The sequence below is a fragment of the Thermobia domestica genome, chromosome 15 (assembly GCF_964235325.1).
Source record: "Thermobia domestica chromosome 15, izTheDome1.hap1.1, whole genome shotgun sequence".
Taxonomy (NCBI): Eukaryota; Metazoa; Arthropoda; class Insecta; order Zygentoma; family Lepismatidae; genus Thermobia; species Thermobia domestica.
Window position 1 is genome coordinate 133,712,466 of NC_137468.1, and position 19,703 is coordinate 133,732,168.

Here is a 19,703-nt window from a genome sequence, read left to right on the forward strand (position 1 = left end):
TAACTCATAAAAATTTAGGAAGGCTAATGCCTTTTTTAAAAATTTATGTATGAACAGGGTTCGAATTAAAGGGGGAATGGGGATATCCTTCTCTCGTCACAACTTATCCCCGACTCATGACAAGTACATGTCTTCCTTGCCGGAGATATACAGTATTTTTCTCCTGTATAAACATGTGAAGACAATTTCTAATATTGTAATTTTAATTACTGCAAACATACACTCTTGAAATAGTTCTGTAATAATGTTCCACATAGAAAGAAGACTTCTGACATTTCATCACACCATACTACACCATTCATGTGAATGTGGTGAGTTGATTTATTTATTTATTTTTTTGCATCCCCCTCGTCCAAAAGTTTAATTCGAACACTGTGTATGAAGCAGATGACCCGTTATAAAGAAATATTGTTGATTTAACACGAACATGTGTTTGAAAACAGTTGGATTGGTAATTGTGATGTAGTAGATGCTTTATTCTGTTTTCCGTGTGTTTTCTTCGAAGGTGACGCAAACTGCACAAACTCTGGCGTCACTGACTCAGTACATATTTGGATTTTTATTTTTTTTTAAGAAAAGTCAACACTATATTTGAACAATATAGTTTGTCAGGATATATTTTACTATTTTTTTTAAAAAAAAAGCAAGTATAAGCGTGATACCGAACATTGCAGTACGTTATTCCGAACACGAGGGATCGTACTGCTGACAGTCCCTAAAACTTCTAACATTCCGATGAGACATTCCATGTTCACCACTCTCAGACTTAATTTTTGCCTACTTTGGTTCCACTTTGAAGGCAAAGCATACCTAAGGATTCTGTTAGGAGCATGTCTGGGAACCCTAGAGATCCCTTGAGCACCCATTGCACGTTCTTGAATTAGACATTTTTGAATAGCCTATGCGTGACTTCTTAACGCTTCTATGAACCGCCACTTCACTTTCTCGAATTCGAATTAACGCGTGTTGCAATGTAGTTTTCCACAATTTTAACCAGCCCTAACCCTGAAAGTATGTACTTTTCACTGCAAGCCTATATGAAATATTTCTCTTATTTTCATATAAGGAATTATCTTGTTCAATTTGTCCGTAAAGTTCATTAACATTCTATATCTATCTGTCATTAATTATTGTGTAATAAAATAATTTAAAAATGAGTTATTTGTGCCTTTGCATGTTACTTTTTCCTTTTTTTTTTTTACGATTATGCTCTCTTACCTTGCACAATTTTGGCACTACCACCTCATATAGTCACGAGCCCACCTATTTTCAATGTCTGAACTTATCACATATCGTCTACCACGCAGTGGTTTCTTCACATTGGGATGAAGTCAAAATTACACGGTGACAAATCCAGTGAATGTGCTGGGTGCTCGAAACCTTCCTATCCCCATTGGCTCAGTAAGTTCCGTACACAAGCTGCCTTGTATGGCTTTGTATTATCATACAGTATAATTCCATTATGCAGTAGATCTGGGCGATTCTTCCTAACGGCACGTCGTATATATCACTGCAGTTAATCTTTGTAATACGCTGATGCGACTGTGGTGCCATGAGAAACGAAGTGACAAACAAGTACTCCCCTTGTCTTATATGCTACAATCACCATCAATCGTATGGGTGAGGGATTCTGCCCAACCTTCTACCTACATGATGGTCCTGTATATTTTCACTTTGAGGACTGTAATTTCAACGTAGGTTCATATGCCCTGGCCCAGAATTCATCCATAGCGATGATCTTGGAAAGAAATTGGTTGCCTCCATTCTCATAGCACTGTTGGTAATTGGAACAAATTGCATATCGTGTTTACTTTTGAACTTGACTTTATGTAGGTTCAGACATGGCGTCAAAACTTTATGAATAATGTCCTCAACCCCGGTCTTTATCTCTAATTCACGCAGCGTGTCCATCGTTTCTCGTTCTCCAACAAATGTTCCCACACGGTACGTGACATATGGGTCCACACACTCACAATCGGTCCGACTGTTCTATGTCGTTAGCTGCTTGGCGTCCTCCCTGAAAAGTGCTATACATTTTGCGTCAGTTTGATATGGCGGAGCATTATTTCATAACGCTTCTGCCAATTCTTGGTGACACTCACTCGCATTTCTTCTCCGGTGAACAACCACTTTGATGTATGATCACTGTTCCACTCTAGTTACTTCCAGTTTACACCACGAATGATTCACAATTGTTTTACCAGCAACCTGTGCTCATCCAGTACAACCCACAGAGCCATCTATTGATCAGAGGGTCAATTACTGGTTTCAAGCTTTCTTCCGCAGTCTACATCTACCGTCCACATTTGCACATCGTTAAAACTTACTGGGTTGACGTGACGTACTTCGAGGGTTTATCATAATGAGACGAATTTTTGTAACATGTGTATGTTACAGGATTGCTTGTGTTTTCAATCATAATATATTCTTTGGTTGTCGAAATGTTACTGAACTGCCATAAATTACTGCCCAACCCTCGTATTTGCGAATTTGTGTTTAATTTTGCAATTAATTTAAAACACTACGAACAAACGCTGTGACTGGATGTATAAATCATGTGATTCTTTCGGTATCTTATTTTTACAAAATACTTAGGAATTTTTGTGATATGATTTAATGTTTGGCTTAATATTATTTTTGGGAAGCAATCAAAGAAACCATATTGCGTGCAGCAGCTGTGAGAAGTATTTTCACTACTTGAATCTACAAGAAGAAAATATTATAATTTTTGCATTGGAAGGAACCTTCATGATTTACTTGCTCTTCCATGAAATTAAAAAGTTAAGCGATTGTAATCCTTCGATGGGATATTAGTGCTTTTAACTTTTGTACCAATCAGTTGTTGAAATATTTGTTTTGTGAAATTTATTCAGCAAACATCCAACATTAATTATGAACTACTTGTCATTAGTTATTTTCTTTCTTACAGACAATTTGAAACCAAAGAGAAATTATTTCGAACTCAGTTAGTCAATTTGGGTACTATCCTGCCAATTCTTCAAATGCACCTCTTGATGTGTACAACGTTTTCTACGTCAGCCAATAAATACGAGTTCCTTGATATAGCTTACCCGATGATTGATCGATTAGCGGCTCTCACTCATTTGAGCCATCCAATTAGGTAAGTAAGTAATACAATGTATGCAATGCTTATAATTGAATACATTAAGGATACGTGTTGCACAGTAATATCAGCAAACACGAAATCTTTCTTACTAGTATAAATCAAGTATATATCTGTTGATGTACAAGATGGAAGAAGAAAAGTACTTTACTTTTAGCTTCTTATATATGGCAAGGAAGACCAGGAAGATTTCCTTGCTAGTTGTTCGCTACTGGAAGCCGAAACAAGAACATCTTTGCTACTAAAACAATTTACCTATAACGAACCGACTTTCCTTTTGTTTTTTTCTCCTGCTTATTTATTTTTATTTATTTATTTATTTTTGTCGTACACATACGCGACAAATCTAACTCAATATATCATGAACGTAACTCCTTTATATTACGGTGTAGGCATCGCAGGCAGGGCTATAAATTATAGTTACCTTCACTTCGTATCCTTTCATGTATCAGGCTGGATATGCTAGTTATTGATAATAATCGGGTTGTGCAATACTCCTTAGAACAATTTCCTAAATAAAATTGCTTGTTAGTTTGTGCTGGGATTTCAGATATTTCACAAGTTTACATATCGTTATAACAAGTTATTCCTTTTAAGTTCAATTGTCTGAGCTAAAACTTAAGAACTATCGATATTTATGGCTACAAGATGTTACACACATTTTGAACAAATCTCCATGTTCGTTTTGCTAGCGTGAGAGGAATTATCTTCTATTAATGATGTCTTGAGTATGTGGGTAACTAATACAATGTAAGTAAATCTGTAATTGATTACATTTTCGTGTCTGAATTATTAATACAAAATCATAGACATAAAGCAATTAGATCGAAAAGTGTTTTCTTGATTTTCTAAAAATACTGCTAGGAATAGCTCAATCATTCATCGTTTCTTTACATAAGCTAAACAATGGTAGTAATGGTTATGGAAATGCTTGCAACACTCTCGGGAAAATCCGGTATTCTACAAATAGATGTGGGCTTACTTCTAGCAATTTACATGTATTTCCGTGTGTTAAAGAAATACATGGCACGGTTTTTAAAAAGATATTGTGTTGAAGAAAATATACATATTTGTTGCTTTGCATCACATACTTGAATGACATGTACAGATCCCTGGTATATAAGTTTGGCTTTACAGCTATCGACTTGATACTGTCGTTGAGCTGATCATTGGTTTCTTAGAACGACAATGAGGATATCAACTCTCGCAAACTATATGAAATAAAATTAAATTTTTCAGCTTAACATCCCACGATATGTGTCCTTTAAGCTAAGAAAGATAAATGATTAAAGTAAATGATGATGGAAGAATTAGTGGAATGAGATTGTGGGAGGAAACGAGAGTACATGATATTATTCACCACAAACTTGGTTAGATATCGAACCAGGAACCACACACGCTCTACCACTGAGCCACCGTGGCCCCCTGTTTCAAACTATAGACTTGAACTATATGCCAACCTTGAATTAGAAATATTAACTTAAAACGTGACTATGTTGACATTAATTGTCTATGAATCTCAACGATCAAGTGTGGATTCTAACAGCATTTCAAATTTTCGATGATTTTAGTTACATAGTTCTTCTCATACTCCACAATCAGCATATAGAAATCTATGGTCTTATTAACCAACGTGGTAACGTGATAAATTGTATTGTCGTCTAATACGAGATCTGATGAAATGTTCCTGGCCTGGCCCAAAGGGAAGTATTTCTAATACATGGAATTTTTGTATGTTAGAGAGTAGGTCTTACATGTATTTCCTGCAAAGTTACATGTTCTAATGTTGAACCGCTCCTTCTCTGCAGGCGGAATTATGAGCTAAATGGAGCGATCTGTAAATGAGCAGCATCACTCAGTGATTCACTACCTCTTTCTGAAGAATTGGACAGCCAAAGAAATTCTGAGGACATGCAAAATACCTTACAAGTTAATGCCCCTTCTTGTGCAACAGTGAAGTGGTGGATAAATGAAGTGGAACGTTGACCGTGAAGCATTTCGAACCGGGCACCCGCGGAGTGCTTCCACTGACATCACGAAAGTACATGACATGGTCATATCGGATCGCCAATTGACACAACAAACTATCACAATACCTCTAAGAATAATGCATATCATTATTATGCGTATCATTATTTGCAACCTTTAGACATACTCAAGGTGGCTGCACTTTGGGTTTCCTGAAACTTGATAATTAACTAACAACGCAAACTAGTGACCTCTCAGGTGCAAATTTTCAACGCATGTGTGCAGACCGTAACGATTTTCATAACAGTCCTGTGAGTTAAGGTGAAACATGATGTCATCATTTCAACTCAGATACGAAACAATTTTTTAACTTCGCCGAAGAAGTTTCGTTGCCAACTTCCCGCGGGTAAAGTGATAGCGTCAGTTTCCTGAGATGCACCAGTTTCCTGAGATGCATTAGTTTCCTGAGATGCATCAGTTTCCTGAGATGCATCAGTTTCCTGAGATGCATAGATGTTCTCCGCATCAATTTTCTGCCGAGCGGAAATACCAATTATCCAGATAATTACTCACGAGCGCGTGCAAAGACATATTCAGTTGAAGCACCCTGACAAACTGGAACGTGATGTTCTCTTTCTTCAAAACAACACGTGGTACCTCATTGCTCGCCAGAAATGTCTATAATTTTGAACTGACTCAACAGCGCTCTATCCGCCAGATTTAGAACTCTTAGAACATATGTTTCCTGCAATGCAGACACACTTGAAGGGCAAGCATTTCCACACGGACGAGGATACTGTAAAGAAAACTAGCTACACCCGTAAGAAATATTTTCTTTTACGGCGGATTAGGGAATCTGAAGCACTGCTGGGGGTAGTACAGTTTTTGATAAAAGACTAGCCATTAATGGTATAACATTACAGGAGTAGGTAAGACAGGTTGCATAAGAAAACGGCAACTCTCTTCAAAATTTCTTAAAACTTTCCCACATAATCAATTATAAGAGAATATATATATACGTTTTCATGTAAATAATCCACATTTATCAGAAAATGTGCGTTTCATACATCGATGTCCAAAATGTGCGATAATTTTCTTGTAGATAAGTCTTACACCTGAAGAAGCAAACTTACACATGCACTTCTGTATAAAACTAATAACTTATTTCATTATGCTTCCAATTCTAATTTTTAGGAGTATGATTGCAGCGAACTATACTTGCAATGCTACACAAGAAGCCTGCCTATTTAACAATTATTAGCTTCAATCAAACCAAAATCGTTTGAACCAACGTGATCATCTGCAGAAAGACAATACTAATAGATCGTAAATGATACTTTTTTCGAAACTCTATCAAAACGATTAACTACTCTATAGATAATTAAAATATCGTATTTGAATTTAAAACTGAATAAAAGGGGTAATACTTAAATGTATATCACGATATTAGTTCATAGAAACCGAAGAAATAATAAAGTTTGAGAGATGAGTAACTCCGGATCTTGTCAGAATCTCCGAATTGCGGATCGAGATTTATTATGAACTATGTTTACCTAGACGTTTTGAATATTAGGAAAGAAGTATAATACAAAGTAACACAGTTATTAGAGAATACACTTTTTGTCTCTCATGATCATAGTTATATAAGAGGGGCACTTCGGGCCTAAATCCCCCAATACTCTCAAATTTAGAGGATATAATTACATTTTAAATAATTTCCCAGCCCTTCTAAAATTGTTTCCTTTTATATATTTCCTCTGCTTTGTTGTTATGTGAGATGTAAGACTTGATTCTGACACTAAAATATGTTACAATGATGCAGTAACATACTACATTGCTTGCAAAATAATTTACACATGTTGAATCATATTAAACAAGATACATTTGCATTTACACCACACGCTTATTCAGCAATGTCCTTTAATCTCTCAGATTACATTAAGTCAGCAGTTTACACAGTGGAAGGTAGGAGAGAGGAGGATGGGGTTAGTAATAGTCACATGATGATGACGTCATGATACATAACAGTTGAGGGTAGAGCTACGTAAAGAAAATAGAAAATGAAAGAAGATGTCATCATATGACTTCATAGGGTGAATGTTAGACTCGTTAATATATGTGTAGAGTAGAGCATTGTTCTAGCTGCTGCTGATAAAATCTCTCTGAAATTATTAGCTATACTTAACACTAGGACACTGATATCGTTTACAAAATTGAGTGATTTGGAATTTACTTTACCGTACAGGATGATAGGTTGTAAGATAACAACCAATGTGGAAAGAAGGCCTGTGCGATATTACAAGAAAACCAGAGGGTAATTTTTCTTAGATGCTGCACAGAAAAATTGCAATCAGATAATTGAACATTAACATCATATTTGTAAAGAGATCGTTTTGCTTTAATATTTAAGGTATTAAAAATAAACTTACTTGGATGTAACGTGCATGATTTGGAATATACCGAATTAATGTCATAAGTGTGCAACGAACATATACATACAAGTTAAAACTTGAATTTTCTTCATTATTCGTGCGCAGATATTAGTAGTGTACGTGGTTAGATTATTCTACGCTTAATGTTATATTAACATATCTACTAGTGCTTATGCGTCAACCGTGACAGCAAGAAAGAATACTTGTTGAATGTAGAATATAGTTCAAATTCTACGAAAATGAAATTTCTATCGGATTTAACAATAATTCTTTTGATCCAGTTATTCGAATTGGTAAAGGGCTTGTGTGCAGAGAGAAACTTAAAATGACAAAATAGGAAAAACGTGTGAATTTGCCACCAATTATTTCTGATTATTTGAATTCGGACGCAACAATGAACTAGAGCTTCGTAGATTATTAGGAGCGAAATTAATGATGATTAAAAAGAAAGGAACGTTCCATGCTTCTCGGAAGACTGCATATTTGAATACAAGTCAGTGGCATTATTTGTATTAGTAGTAGTGCAAGATAGTGTGAAACATCGCAAAAGTTCAAGTGCTGTGTTGCATGAATATTTTGAACAATTTGTAGACACTATGTGTACACATGTATGAACGCAGTGTGCTACATACAGAGTATTGGCTGGTATTCATTCGTGCATTGATATACAAAGTATAATAAATTCAATGAACATGAATTACCCCAGCGTACATGTTGCTGATTGTGCTGGTGTTGAAGTTGATAGTAAAAATCTAAAATTAGAAATGAAAGCGTTTTATGAAGAGAAATTAATTGATCAAACTCGGGATGAACTGTTTGACTATATACAAACAGAACCAAGGTGGAGAAAACTAACACACAATCTTTGTAGAGTATTGATGAAGTACACATGTGGTTAAAGAAAGACATTTTAAAAGGAGAAAACATATTTTTAAATAATAGTATAAACGTAGTGTATTATTAGTGCAACCAATAAAAATTACACTAAAATGAAATATTTTCTTTACAAACATATCTGTGTTTGTGTACATGTTATCTTTTTGATGTGACAGTATTTTCCAAATTTTAAATCTTATGATCTTTTTAATAATAATAATTAAAATAATTAGAAATTCTAAAGTATCATATGTTTCTTTTCCTTTATTTTGATAGTTATGAATTTACATACTTGTTTTTATAATCCACTAAATATCTGAATTCAATATTATTTTTTTAAATCTTATACATGGTTAAGATTCATTTACGTGAATTGGTTTTAAATACATTAATAATAATATTTATTTATTATGATGTGTGGTTTATGCGTTGATTATTGCACTGAATTCAACAGTTGATTGGTTGATAGACTATGAAAAAATAATACATACTTGAATTCAGCGTACATGAAAAGAAATGTTTGAGGGAAATAAGTGAATCGAACATAAAACATAATTCTTATTTGAAAACAGGACTTACATTATGAAAGAAAATAACTGTGTAATAATATTTATAATAACATAAAACGCTTTTTAATACTAATATTTGTAAGTTATAAGAGAAAAATCTGTAAGTTATAAGAATGATATAATGAAAGTAAGTTCTCGAGTTTTTATCAGAGCGGGGTCCTTGGTTCGATCCATGGCTAAGTAAGATTGTGGGGAAATCATTCTGACGTGAATTCTCTCAGATACGCCCTTCCACCCCACCATATCATTCCATCAATTCTTCCATCATCATTCATTTGTCTTAATCTCTGTCTCCCTTAGCATAAAGGACATATTCGTGGGATGTTAAACTGAAAGATTTCATTTCATTTTGAGTTTTTACAAAACAATTCTGCTTCACTTGATATTATATTGAGAATAGAATTGTCATTCATTTGGAGTTTATTCGGTGCTATTAGTTTATAATCTGAAAACATCTGCACATTTAGATTTTTTAAATAATAATGCTTTGTTGCTGCTGCTGCTGATGAGTGTCAGAAGTACATTGTTCCTTTGTTTTCCTTTTCACATGCATGTTAATGGATATCATAGTTCCCTCGTTAAAAATTGTAAGATGGGATGTTACATTGTTTTTAGGCGTTTTGAAATGAAAAATGAAAAAAGAAATGAAAATATGTTTTATCTATATTATTGAACATAACATAGATAAAATGATTATTACCTATAATAAAATATGCATCAGACGTCTACCATTCGACGGTATGTATACATGAGAATATTCGATGAATATCGTTAAATGATTTATCTGCAGCTTAACATAAATATAGATGCGAATAATGTCCACAAAAAGTGACTTTGAATTCTTTGTTATTAAAATGATAACGAACGATTATTGTTTAAAATCGTATATGTTTTATCACAGTGGGGCAAATTCGAATGTATCAAAATAATCACTATACCCTTCATTATTAATAAAGGGTGCTATCCAGTGTACATCTCGTTTTGTGAAAGGGTCGGTATTTACTGTGTTAGTTGCAGGTAAACGAACGTGATATGGTTAGTTTTAATTATTATAAAACAAAGAATTTGACATAAGAGTTGTGAATGATTCTACAGTGTTGAAGAACTTTCATAAAATGCTTTAACATATAGACGTGATGTATCATTTAAATAAAATGAAAATAATGATGATTATTATTATAATTGTTATAATAACAATGTATGTTTGTATTCTTTTACAAATTCGTGATGACGTTACTCTGGTCATCTATTTCTAAAAGAGACCAAAATTATCCATTAATGATGCATATAATTGGGATAGGTAGCGTCTTGTTAAATGTACTTATCTTGTGTGAAGTCTTTGAATTTTACGTCCCATGGTTATGCCGGTTAGGCTAAGAGAGACGGTGATGATTAGAAATGAATGGAATGGTGGAATGAATAAAGTGAAAGGAAACGAGAGAACCCATGCACATGGTGTTTGTCCACCACAAAGTTCACTTGGCTTGGATCGAACCAGGGGCCTTATGCACCAGAGGTGAACGCTCTACCACAGAGCCATCGCGGCTCCCATTCCCTGAAAGATTGATTAACAGGTTAATTACCATTGATTACGTCAATAATTCCTTTCCTACAGTTTAAATACGTTGTTTGAATAAGGGCATGACTGCGAAATAATCCTCCTAGCGAACTTTCAATACCATGTCCAACTTGATAGGGCTATCCAAAATAAACTTTTCCAGTTCCAAAAGGAGCTTGTTTATTCATAATATTGTAAATATGTATTATGCATATTTGTTATTGTTGTTGTACTACTTAGAAATGTATAAACTAATTATTTGCTGAGCAAAACTATATATTTTCGTTAAAATTCAACACGTTTTATTTTTGCTCATATATATAGTTTTGCTCAGCAAATAATTAGTTTATATTTAATTATAACAAAGCAAAGCTTCTACTTATGGAAAATATCAGAAATATAGTTTCACGCACACATTTCCGGAGATAAATGGGAGCTAGTACTGTCTCATATTTATTTTTATGTATTCAAAATAATCTTTTCTATAATGTGGAGAATTAAAGATTTCTACAGCATTGCTTCCAAAAGTATAATTTACAGGATTCATGTTTATTTTAGGTAATAATAATAGTAATGTATTTCTAACAATTAAAGTATACATTACATTGTATATACATTGTAAATTAAAAAGAAATCTTTCACTTTAGATGTGCCTTAGGCTAAGGGAGACGATGAATAAGACAAGTAAATGATGAAAATGATGATGGAAGAATTGGTGGAATTACAAAATCGAAGGAAATGGGAGTGTTCCAAGAAAATCCATGGACACAATGTTGTCCTTTACAAGCTTACTTGTGTGGGGATCGAATCACGGACCCCAGACACCAGAGGTAAGCGCTCTACCACTGAGCCATCGTGCCTCCTATATACATTGTAGATGGAAGTCCTTAACGTATATTTGATATTCATTGTCCTTGTTTGTTTCTTGTAAACCTGCTTCGGTCGAAATCCTAACTTCCTACTAACACTTGGTGATCATACAACTGACATATTTCTATCCTTATGAAGGCGGTTCACGAAGCAAACATTATTTTCACTATTTTATAAAAAATTGTAAGTTTGTCAGTATATTGTCATATTAATAATTTTAATTAATTCATTGATATCACTATAATAACATACAGAAGTACTTATAAATTTCTGTTCGTCGTCAGTCTGTGAAGATTTTAATTTTTTAATTATTTTATTAATTAATATTTAATACTAAATAATAATAATAATAATAATAATAATAATAATAATAATAATAATAATAATAATAATAATAATAATAATAATAATAATAATAATAATACTTCTACCATAACATCTTCCCACCTTCCACGAATTGTTATTTGTCGAGTAAGTTTAGTAGTGTATGATGTTGAGGTGTTATTTGGAAAACAGTCTATGGAACGATTACTTGAAACACTAACGTAAAAACTCTAGGCTCTATTATTTTTGTTGATTTCTTTTATGGAAGATGCAGGTATTCAAAAATAAAGAGAAAACTGATATCATTTCCAGTGAACAAAATATTTCTTTTTGTGTCCTTTTCTTTTAGTGCGTGTGATTTTATCTATGTATAAAGTTTTTGGTAACGTCACATATTGTATTTCTTTTCTATCAAACAATTCATCAATGGCTCCTTACTTATATCTTCTATTGCATAAGAAGGTAGATCTATTAATGTTTTCTTTTACACTTCAAAGATTTTCCAAGTCATGTATCATTCATCAAATTTACTTTCGATTGTTAATACGCACTGTATCACAACCTTTAGATCTTTCAAAAAGTTCACTTCCTTCTTGATTTTATCATATTAATTATGCCACACTATTAGTAAATTCTTTTGAGAAACATTGCAGGTTTCTTGAATGATAACGTTCGTTGTATGCCTTCACAAAAAAGCACATTCACATAATAATACTTAATTTTTAATGTTCTTGTGAAGTATTTTGTAAAGTACTTTTACATTTTATCTTTAACTTGTAAACACACACGCTGGGGTAAAATCCACCCCCAAGCATTTTCATTTTTGTGCTACAACAAGAAAAACGATTGTAGCGTCCTCTGCTTATGGGTACCTTTCTGATTGCAACTCCTGATTGTATTCACCCAACACTCAGTCAGTTTTCGTTAAGCGTCGTAGTGTACGGATCATAAAGCATTGGCTGGGGTGAAATCCACCCCGGGAGTGCGTTTGTGTAATATATTTTTTTAAAAAAGTTTTCAGCCTATGTTTTCTAAAACCGTGTGTTTATTATAAATATTTGGTTATATAAATCAATATTATTATAGTAAACTTTTAAAAAAATCATTAAGGGAAAAGACACAAAATGGACAGTGTTGCGCAAGAGGAAGAGAAACTAAGGAACCTCTTTGATTCTGTTGAAGAGATCTACATGGAAGTGGACGTGATACAAATACTGAACAATAGTGTGAACAAGAGTACTAACTTGTACGGGTACAATCCGCAGAAACTAACAATGAAAAGATGAAGGGAGAAATATTCAGGCCTTGTTCGCCTTTTCCAAGGATATGACCATCACGTCTTATGCTCCCAAGCCCGAAAGAGTTGTTCTGGCATGAACAATGCACTATGACAACAAAATTGATCTAGGCACAGGCTAGGAAAAAAATCTGTTATGATAACTCATTATACTTTACATAAAGTCGGTATTGATTTTGTTGACAAGCTGTGCGGAACGTATACTTTGTCAAGAAAATTTAAGCCTTGACCACTTACAGCGTTTTTGTGGCATAAATGCACTTGTATTCCCAAAAGCAACATTGGAGTGCAAAAGCAAGTAGCCAGAAGAGTGTTCTTGAAGAAACTGGGCTTAGAGCTTTGCAGGGCACATATTGCATCTAGGCTATCTTTACATTCTCTGCTCCTTTATCTGAAAATAGCAGTCAAGCGAATCACTAGTCTTGAAGATGAATCCAAAAAGCAGAAAGAGAAGATCGTCTGAATAGTGTGAAATACGCACGTGTCAAAAGGACAGGAAAACTGAATTATCAAGTTGGAGTTCCAACAAATTGGTCTGCAGGAAACATAGCCTTCTGTATTGTGAAGAGTGTACCCCCGACTAAAACTTTGCACTTCCCTTTGATGCGTGGGGGAAATGACAGTTAATGTGTAATACAGTTAAAAAAAATATATAATTTCTATTTACAGACCATATGATATTATTATATTTCGTTCTACATGATATTAAAAGAACTGTTTATGCTCATTTAGTGGAGAAAGCTCAAGTACGTATTGTTTTGAATATTTTAAATAATGAATGTTTAATGCCACTTTTATGAAAAAAGTTTTAAATGAACACATGAAAAAAAACATATGGGATTGTTTAATTATTCATCCTCTTAACACATACAAATACTAGAAATACTCAATAAAACTTTAAACACATATATTAAAATATTTTATAGCAACATAAAAAAAGTAAAACGTAAAAACAAAGTAAAAATATTTGTTGGTGGATTTTATTTTGTGGATTTTATTCAGTTTTAAAAACATACATTTTTTCTCGTGTGTTGTAACCAAGAAAGCCAACAGTTCCCAAGAACTATTGTCCCCTTCACTCCCCATCCATTGACTTTCGCCCTCATAGCAGGACAGTGGACGAGGGAAGGAAAGAAGCAACGCACATTTTCTTCTTTTTGGTTGGTTCTTTTTAAAATCTAACAAACAGAGAAGGGCAGTGGACAGTTAGCAAGTGGACATTGAAAACATAGGCTGGGAGCAAGCAACCCATCCGCGATCAAACATTGCATTTCATTTCACGGAAGATTTGCTAATATTTAACTTTTTAAGTGTTGTGAATATCACGGGGGCTGATTGACACAATTTATGAAGAGCTATTTCCGCCGCACGATTTCCATAATAGCCTCACTCCATAGCTACATTTTCACGAACCTACTTTCTCAAAGACAGCTCAACTCACGATGATATACTCCGCTCTCTTGCACAGGCGGATTGACTGCGACCTTATATACTGGATGTACACCCTGCCTCAAAACGTGTCAGTATTTATGATATGACTAGGTGTATATATATTGGCACTCTGAAACTTTCCTTGGTGAAGGCAGTAGCAGGTTTCCCTATGGAGACAGTGCGTAATTCTATAAATGAGTGGACGCAGAGACTTAAGGACTGTGTGAAGGCCAAAGGTGGCCAATTTGGAAAGTAATTGGTGCTATGTGTTCATTAGACTTGTAAGTAACCTATACATTAAGGATATTAAGGTATCTTTAACACTTTCAAGATAATTCACTTCCAATGTTGTGTCAGTATTTATGGTACGACTATATATATATATATATATATATATATATATATATATATATATATATATATATACATGTGTGTGTGTGTGTGTGTGTGTGTAGATGTGTGTATGCGTGTGTGTTTGTGTATTGTAGCACTAAGTTTATATGTCTATTTTTTCTTTTCTCACTAGAGAATCTAATACTTCGTTTGGAGACTCATCAAAGTCCTAGTGCACCGACATTAGGGCGACGCCAGTAAGGCGTTCGTAAGTTATCTTGTTTCTTACATAGGTTTTTATTCCCTTCATTATTGAGAACTACTTTTTCTGCACTAGCGGTAGAAACTACAAGAATGGCTAGTGTTTTCAGAAGGAAGTGAGGGTAAAGGGAGCTTGGTCGTTCAATTTAGGTTGGAAGCGTATTTTCTGGTCTTGATTCGTTTTGTTGATTTCCATTTTTACTTCACGAAAGATAATGCGCTTCTATTTTGTGGATGGATTTATCACAATACAAGCTTAACTTCTTTATTTTCATAGTCATGCTCAGCAACAATTTGAAGCAGCATATTAAATGCTGAAAGTAGATCTTCATTTTGTTCAAAACGGTTTATCCAGTTTCCAGTTATCATTACGGAGTCTGACTACAGCCCGGCGAAAGTTATCAGATGTCTCTAAGAATACTGTGTTAATCTGTTTATCTGCCGGACGTGTAATTTTCAGTTCTGAATGTATTACTTTCTATAATAGCTGAGTAGTCATCTCACAAATCTTGATTTCTCCGTCAATATTCTTGGTTCTTAAGTTTTCAAGTTATTTAAAAACATGGGCAAAGTTTACTGCGGAATTTAAGTTGTGTGCAGGATTTTTTAATACGTAGAAAAACATACAGTAAAGATTTTTTACAGGTCAGAATTGAAATTAGGAACTGGCTATTTTGCATTGCTCACTAAAACTGTTGATTCTTATGTGTAATGTCTTTATTGCTTTCACAAATTGTTGGAAGGCGTATCACAATTTTTTAAAACAGTTTAAGAAAACCTATAACCATGTCTTGTGCTCCACGAATTTTGTATTTTATATACTGAGATAAATTTAATTCTTTTGTTTCCAGGCATAATTTTATGACTAATTTGTTTAAGATATTAACAACGACGGTATTATATCTAAAGAAATCGCTCCTGATTCAGGAAGAGTTTCGAAGTGCGGAAACATTTGAAGCAATAATAAAGCTAAATTTTAGCGCTTATTTGCACAGTGTATCCTTTTAAGGTGTTTTTGTCTTTTTAAATTGTTCTTTGATTATGACTGTATCAGCATTGATTTTTTTTGGGCCATAAAAGCAGCTCCATCGTAATCCTTGATTAAGTTGTTTATATTAGGACTCATACACACACATTGTGTTCTATAATTCTCGCAATATTATTCTCACTTACTAGTTAGATAATAAAGCTTAGAAAGATATTTCCTAATGCCTGATTTGAACCATTATACCTTATACATAAACCTGTTCAATTTCTGGAAAGTCCATAGTAGCAACATCAAGAATGATACAAGATTGTGAATTATATATTTCAGTCTCAAGTTTACTCTGGATGATAATACCGCAGATTTCAATTACTTCATTATGGATTTCTGGAAACGCCTTTTTGAAATCGATTTAGCGTCCTAAGAATAAGTAAAATACGAAAGAAAAGTAGACGACGAAAGTCGACATTAGTTTTAATGATGCTTTTGATTGTTTGCTTTTTTTGTCTCTTACTTTACAATCCTTTCCCTTAACGCTCTGTTCAAACCAGAAATGCTAGAAATAGATCATTCCTCGCTGTAACGTTGACTGCATAGAGGAAAATTTGTAATTGATAGCGAGAAGCGAATTTCTGGAATTGATTCACTATCTCAAGAACATATTTTATCTTCAGTCTTTTCTCTCTACTGAATCCAAGGTAGAAATCCATTACAGCTTCTGGTTTCAATATTGAAACCTTGAGTGTAAATCAGCAATATCATGCACTAGAATGCCTTGCACTAACTGAACATAAAACAAAAGGATATTCTTAAATATTGTGCGCAAAAAGAACGTAGTGGAAAAGGCTGAAGACTTTTTTTGTATATTACATTTTGGCAAGAGGAAAGCGGTTGTTGAGCGAATAACATGGCACGTATTAATGGATGCAGATTCTTGTGTTGATTTTGTGTAAGGATAACTTGCAAAGAATAAAGATAAGGCTACCATATTTTCAGAGCGTGTAATCGAGATAGTTTTCTGAAACTTTCAACTGAATGATACGAAGTTAAGAATACACAACGATTGTTGGCAGTTTTCATTTCCGTTAAACATCAGTTACAACAGCAGGGCCAGAATGCACAGGAACTCTCTTCCGGCAAATCAGTGTTCTGTCAGAACTCAGTTTCTGTGCGACATTTGCCTCTTAGGCCATAGTAACTAACATTTGAGCGTTTCTTTTAGTTTATTATTATTATTATAACTTTGGGCTTATCTAACAGTCCACTATTACTATGCAATATTAAAACAAATCTGGAAGTTGCGCTCTTTATTGAGTCTCATCATTAACTGCGTTCCGGCAAATGGGTGTTGTAATCATTTCGGCTATTGACTGAAGTCACTTTAAGCACTGTATGCGTTTTCTGGCTGCTATAGTTTGGGATTATTGCTGCCATGCCATAACGTTAAGTTTTGTATTATCTCCACCAGTTCTAGCAGTCAATTAACGCTTGCCTTCCTGCAATGCAGGGCTTATGTTAGTTCATCAGTGCAGGAAAGAAACTTGCTACCGGTTCGTGCCCTAATATTATACTAAAAATGTAAGGGTGGAATGAGAAAGCAAATTGGCGTGATTATTAAACCGCAGATACTGTTGTAATCAGCCTCTGTCCTTCCTTAAGTTCCTGCCATAAATAATTCACTAGGTGACCATGACGACTATTTCAAATTCAAACACAATATTTTACTGTAGAATATTTCCCAATAAAATTTTAACATTAAGATTTTTGTTATTGGTTCTAGAAGATGAAAACTTTCGCAAATTTCTGAAGAATTCAAAACAAAGGAACAACAATAAGAGAACTCAATTGACACTACATGTAAACATGTATTGTAATATCTTTCCACATCTCTGTGAATGTTGTAGAGTGATCTTATGGAAAGTTCAGCTTTACAGGTCCTATCATAATGAAGAGTAGTCATTACCGATATTGGGTAGACTTGTCGCAAAACTTGACTTCTAACATTTCTCTAAAATGGACTTCTCACCCAACGGTACAATTGTCGTCAAGAAAACTGTTCACCCTTCTCGCTGCCATGTATTTCGTTCAATCTAGGATCATTTTCTTTTCTTTCTTTCTTTTTTGTATTCATAATAACTCTGATTAATATATTTTCTGCTCTTGCTGGCATTCCTTTCTTTATATCCATATCATTTTCTGAAACTCATCCCGAAGTACCACAAAAATATTTATTATCCACGCTTGTTTGTTTCTTTGACAACCAGACTATACCGTCTATTCTCTGTTTTTCACAGGGTCTTATTAAACTCTTTCCATCTTCTCAAAACTTTATTTCCTTGATGACTATTTTTCCAATGATATGATGGGTTCTTGTTTTCGCTTTCTCGCTTTCTGTAGTTTAAATATTTATTTAGTGAAAGAAAGTAGGCCTATGTTCCAAAATGAAGGTCTACAAAGAACAGATGATGATAATATGGGAAAAGGGAAAGTTAGTTTCTAAACATAGACAAAATATAATTATAACAGGAGAAAAAAAAACAGAAGTAAGTTTGTAAAATATAAGTATCATTGTGTTTATTTAGGTAGACTCTATCGAGAGAATATCCATGTTTCTCGAATTCCAATTTCTGTGTGTCGAGAATTGTAACATTTTCGTTGTTGAAACATCTTGCTTTTGCTTCCGATATTCCAGAAGGTTTTTAATAAATTTAACGTTTCTCAAATGGTTTGGTGAAGTGATTGAACCAAGTATGATCTGCTATGTCATTCTTGAATGGATTTTCAATATTATTTCATTCTGCTGATAGTCCAGTCTTCGCGCATCCTTTCTAGCTAGTCCAAGAATTTTTTTCTCCATAAGAATAAGGTATTCGACCAATTCTTGCTTCAACTTACGGACTTGGAAACCTCAATTCTCTAAAAGCTACTCGCCAAGGGTTTTATTCAGTGTAGATTCAAGCATAAAGAGTATTAATTTCGGTACTTGTAAAATGTTTGGATGCTTCCATTAATTTCTTCTCCTTAATCACAGTTACTGCCTGTTTACTATAATCCTCAATTCCTTTTCTTTTTCCTTGAGGAGTCGGTGGTCCTTTATTACATGCAGTACTATGATATATCTTACCTGCTTCACAACATAGAGAAAAATGAACCAATGTCTCATCTTGCAAAAGTTTTGGTAACACCGGAGATAATAGACTTGCAATCATGTGCACGTTCTATAACAGACTGCAGCAGCGTCTTTAGCATAGAATACGATATTGTTTGGTGTTGCTTTTTCCGAACACCAATGCTTCGCTATACCTTCAGAATAAAGTTGGTAGCATTGTAGTAGATGTCGATTTTGCTTTCTAAATATAGTTGGTTCTCTTTTATTGCAGACCCGGTCAAACTAGCCAAATCAAAACAAATTACCGTTCAGAATTTGCTCATGCATTGGAACCATGGGTAGGGATTAAACAAACCCAGGATATGAGTGTTGGAACTAGTACCATGGATAAACCTTACGACTCTTCTCACGGTGCTGCTGGTGGTTCTGCATACTTTCATCCTCCTTCGAGAAGACAACAAAGTGCACTTCGAGCAAAGGCATTAGAAGGCGAAGGACCGTTCTCAAACCATTGCAGGAGTTTCGATTCCCAGCTTAAGGTAAAATAATATTACTTGTACATAGCA

At 34.1% G+C, this 19,703-nt stretch overlaps 1 protein-coding gene across 1 annotated transcript in view; it reads left to right on the forward strand.

Annotated features, from left to right (window-relative positions):
• Positions 1 to 19,703, forward strand: part of LOC145671246 (RING finger protein 207-like) — a 456,974-nt gene that overhangs the window by 306,719 nt on the left and 130,552 nt on the right. The window contains exons 7-8 of the mRNA XM_081740160.1: positions 2,930 to 3,121; positions 19,409 to 19,676. Coding sequence (XP_081596286.1) covers positions 2,930 to 3,121; positions 19,409 to 19,676 — 460 coding nt within the window. The remainder of the gene's footprint in view (positions 1 to 2,929; positions 3,122 to 19,408; positions 19,677 to 19,703) is intronic.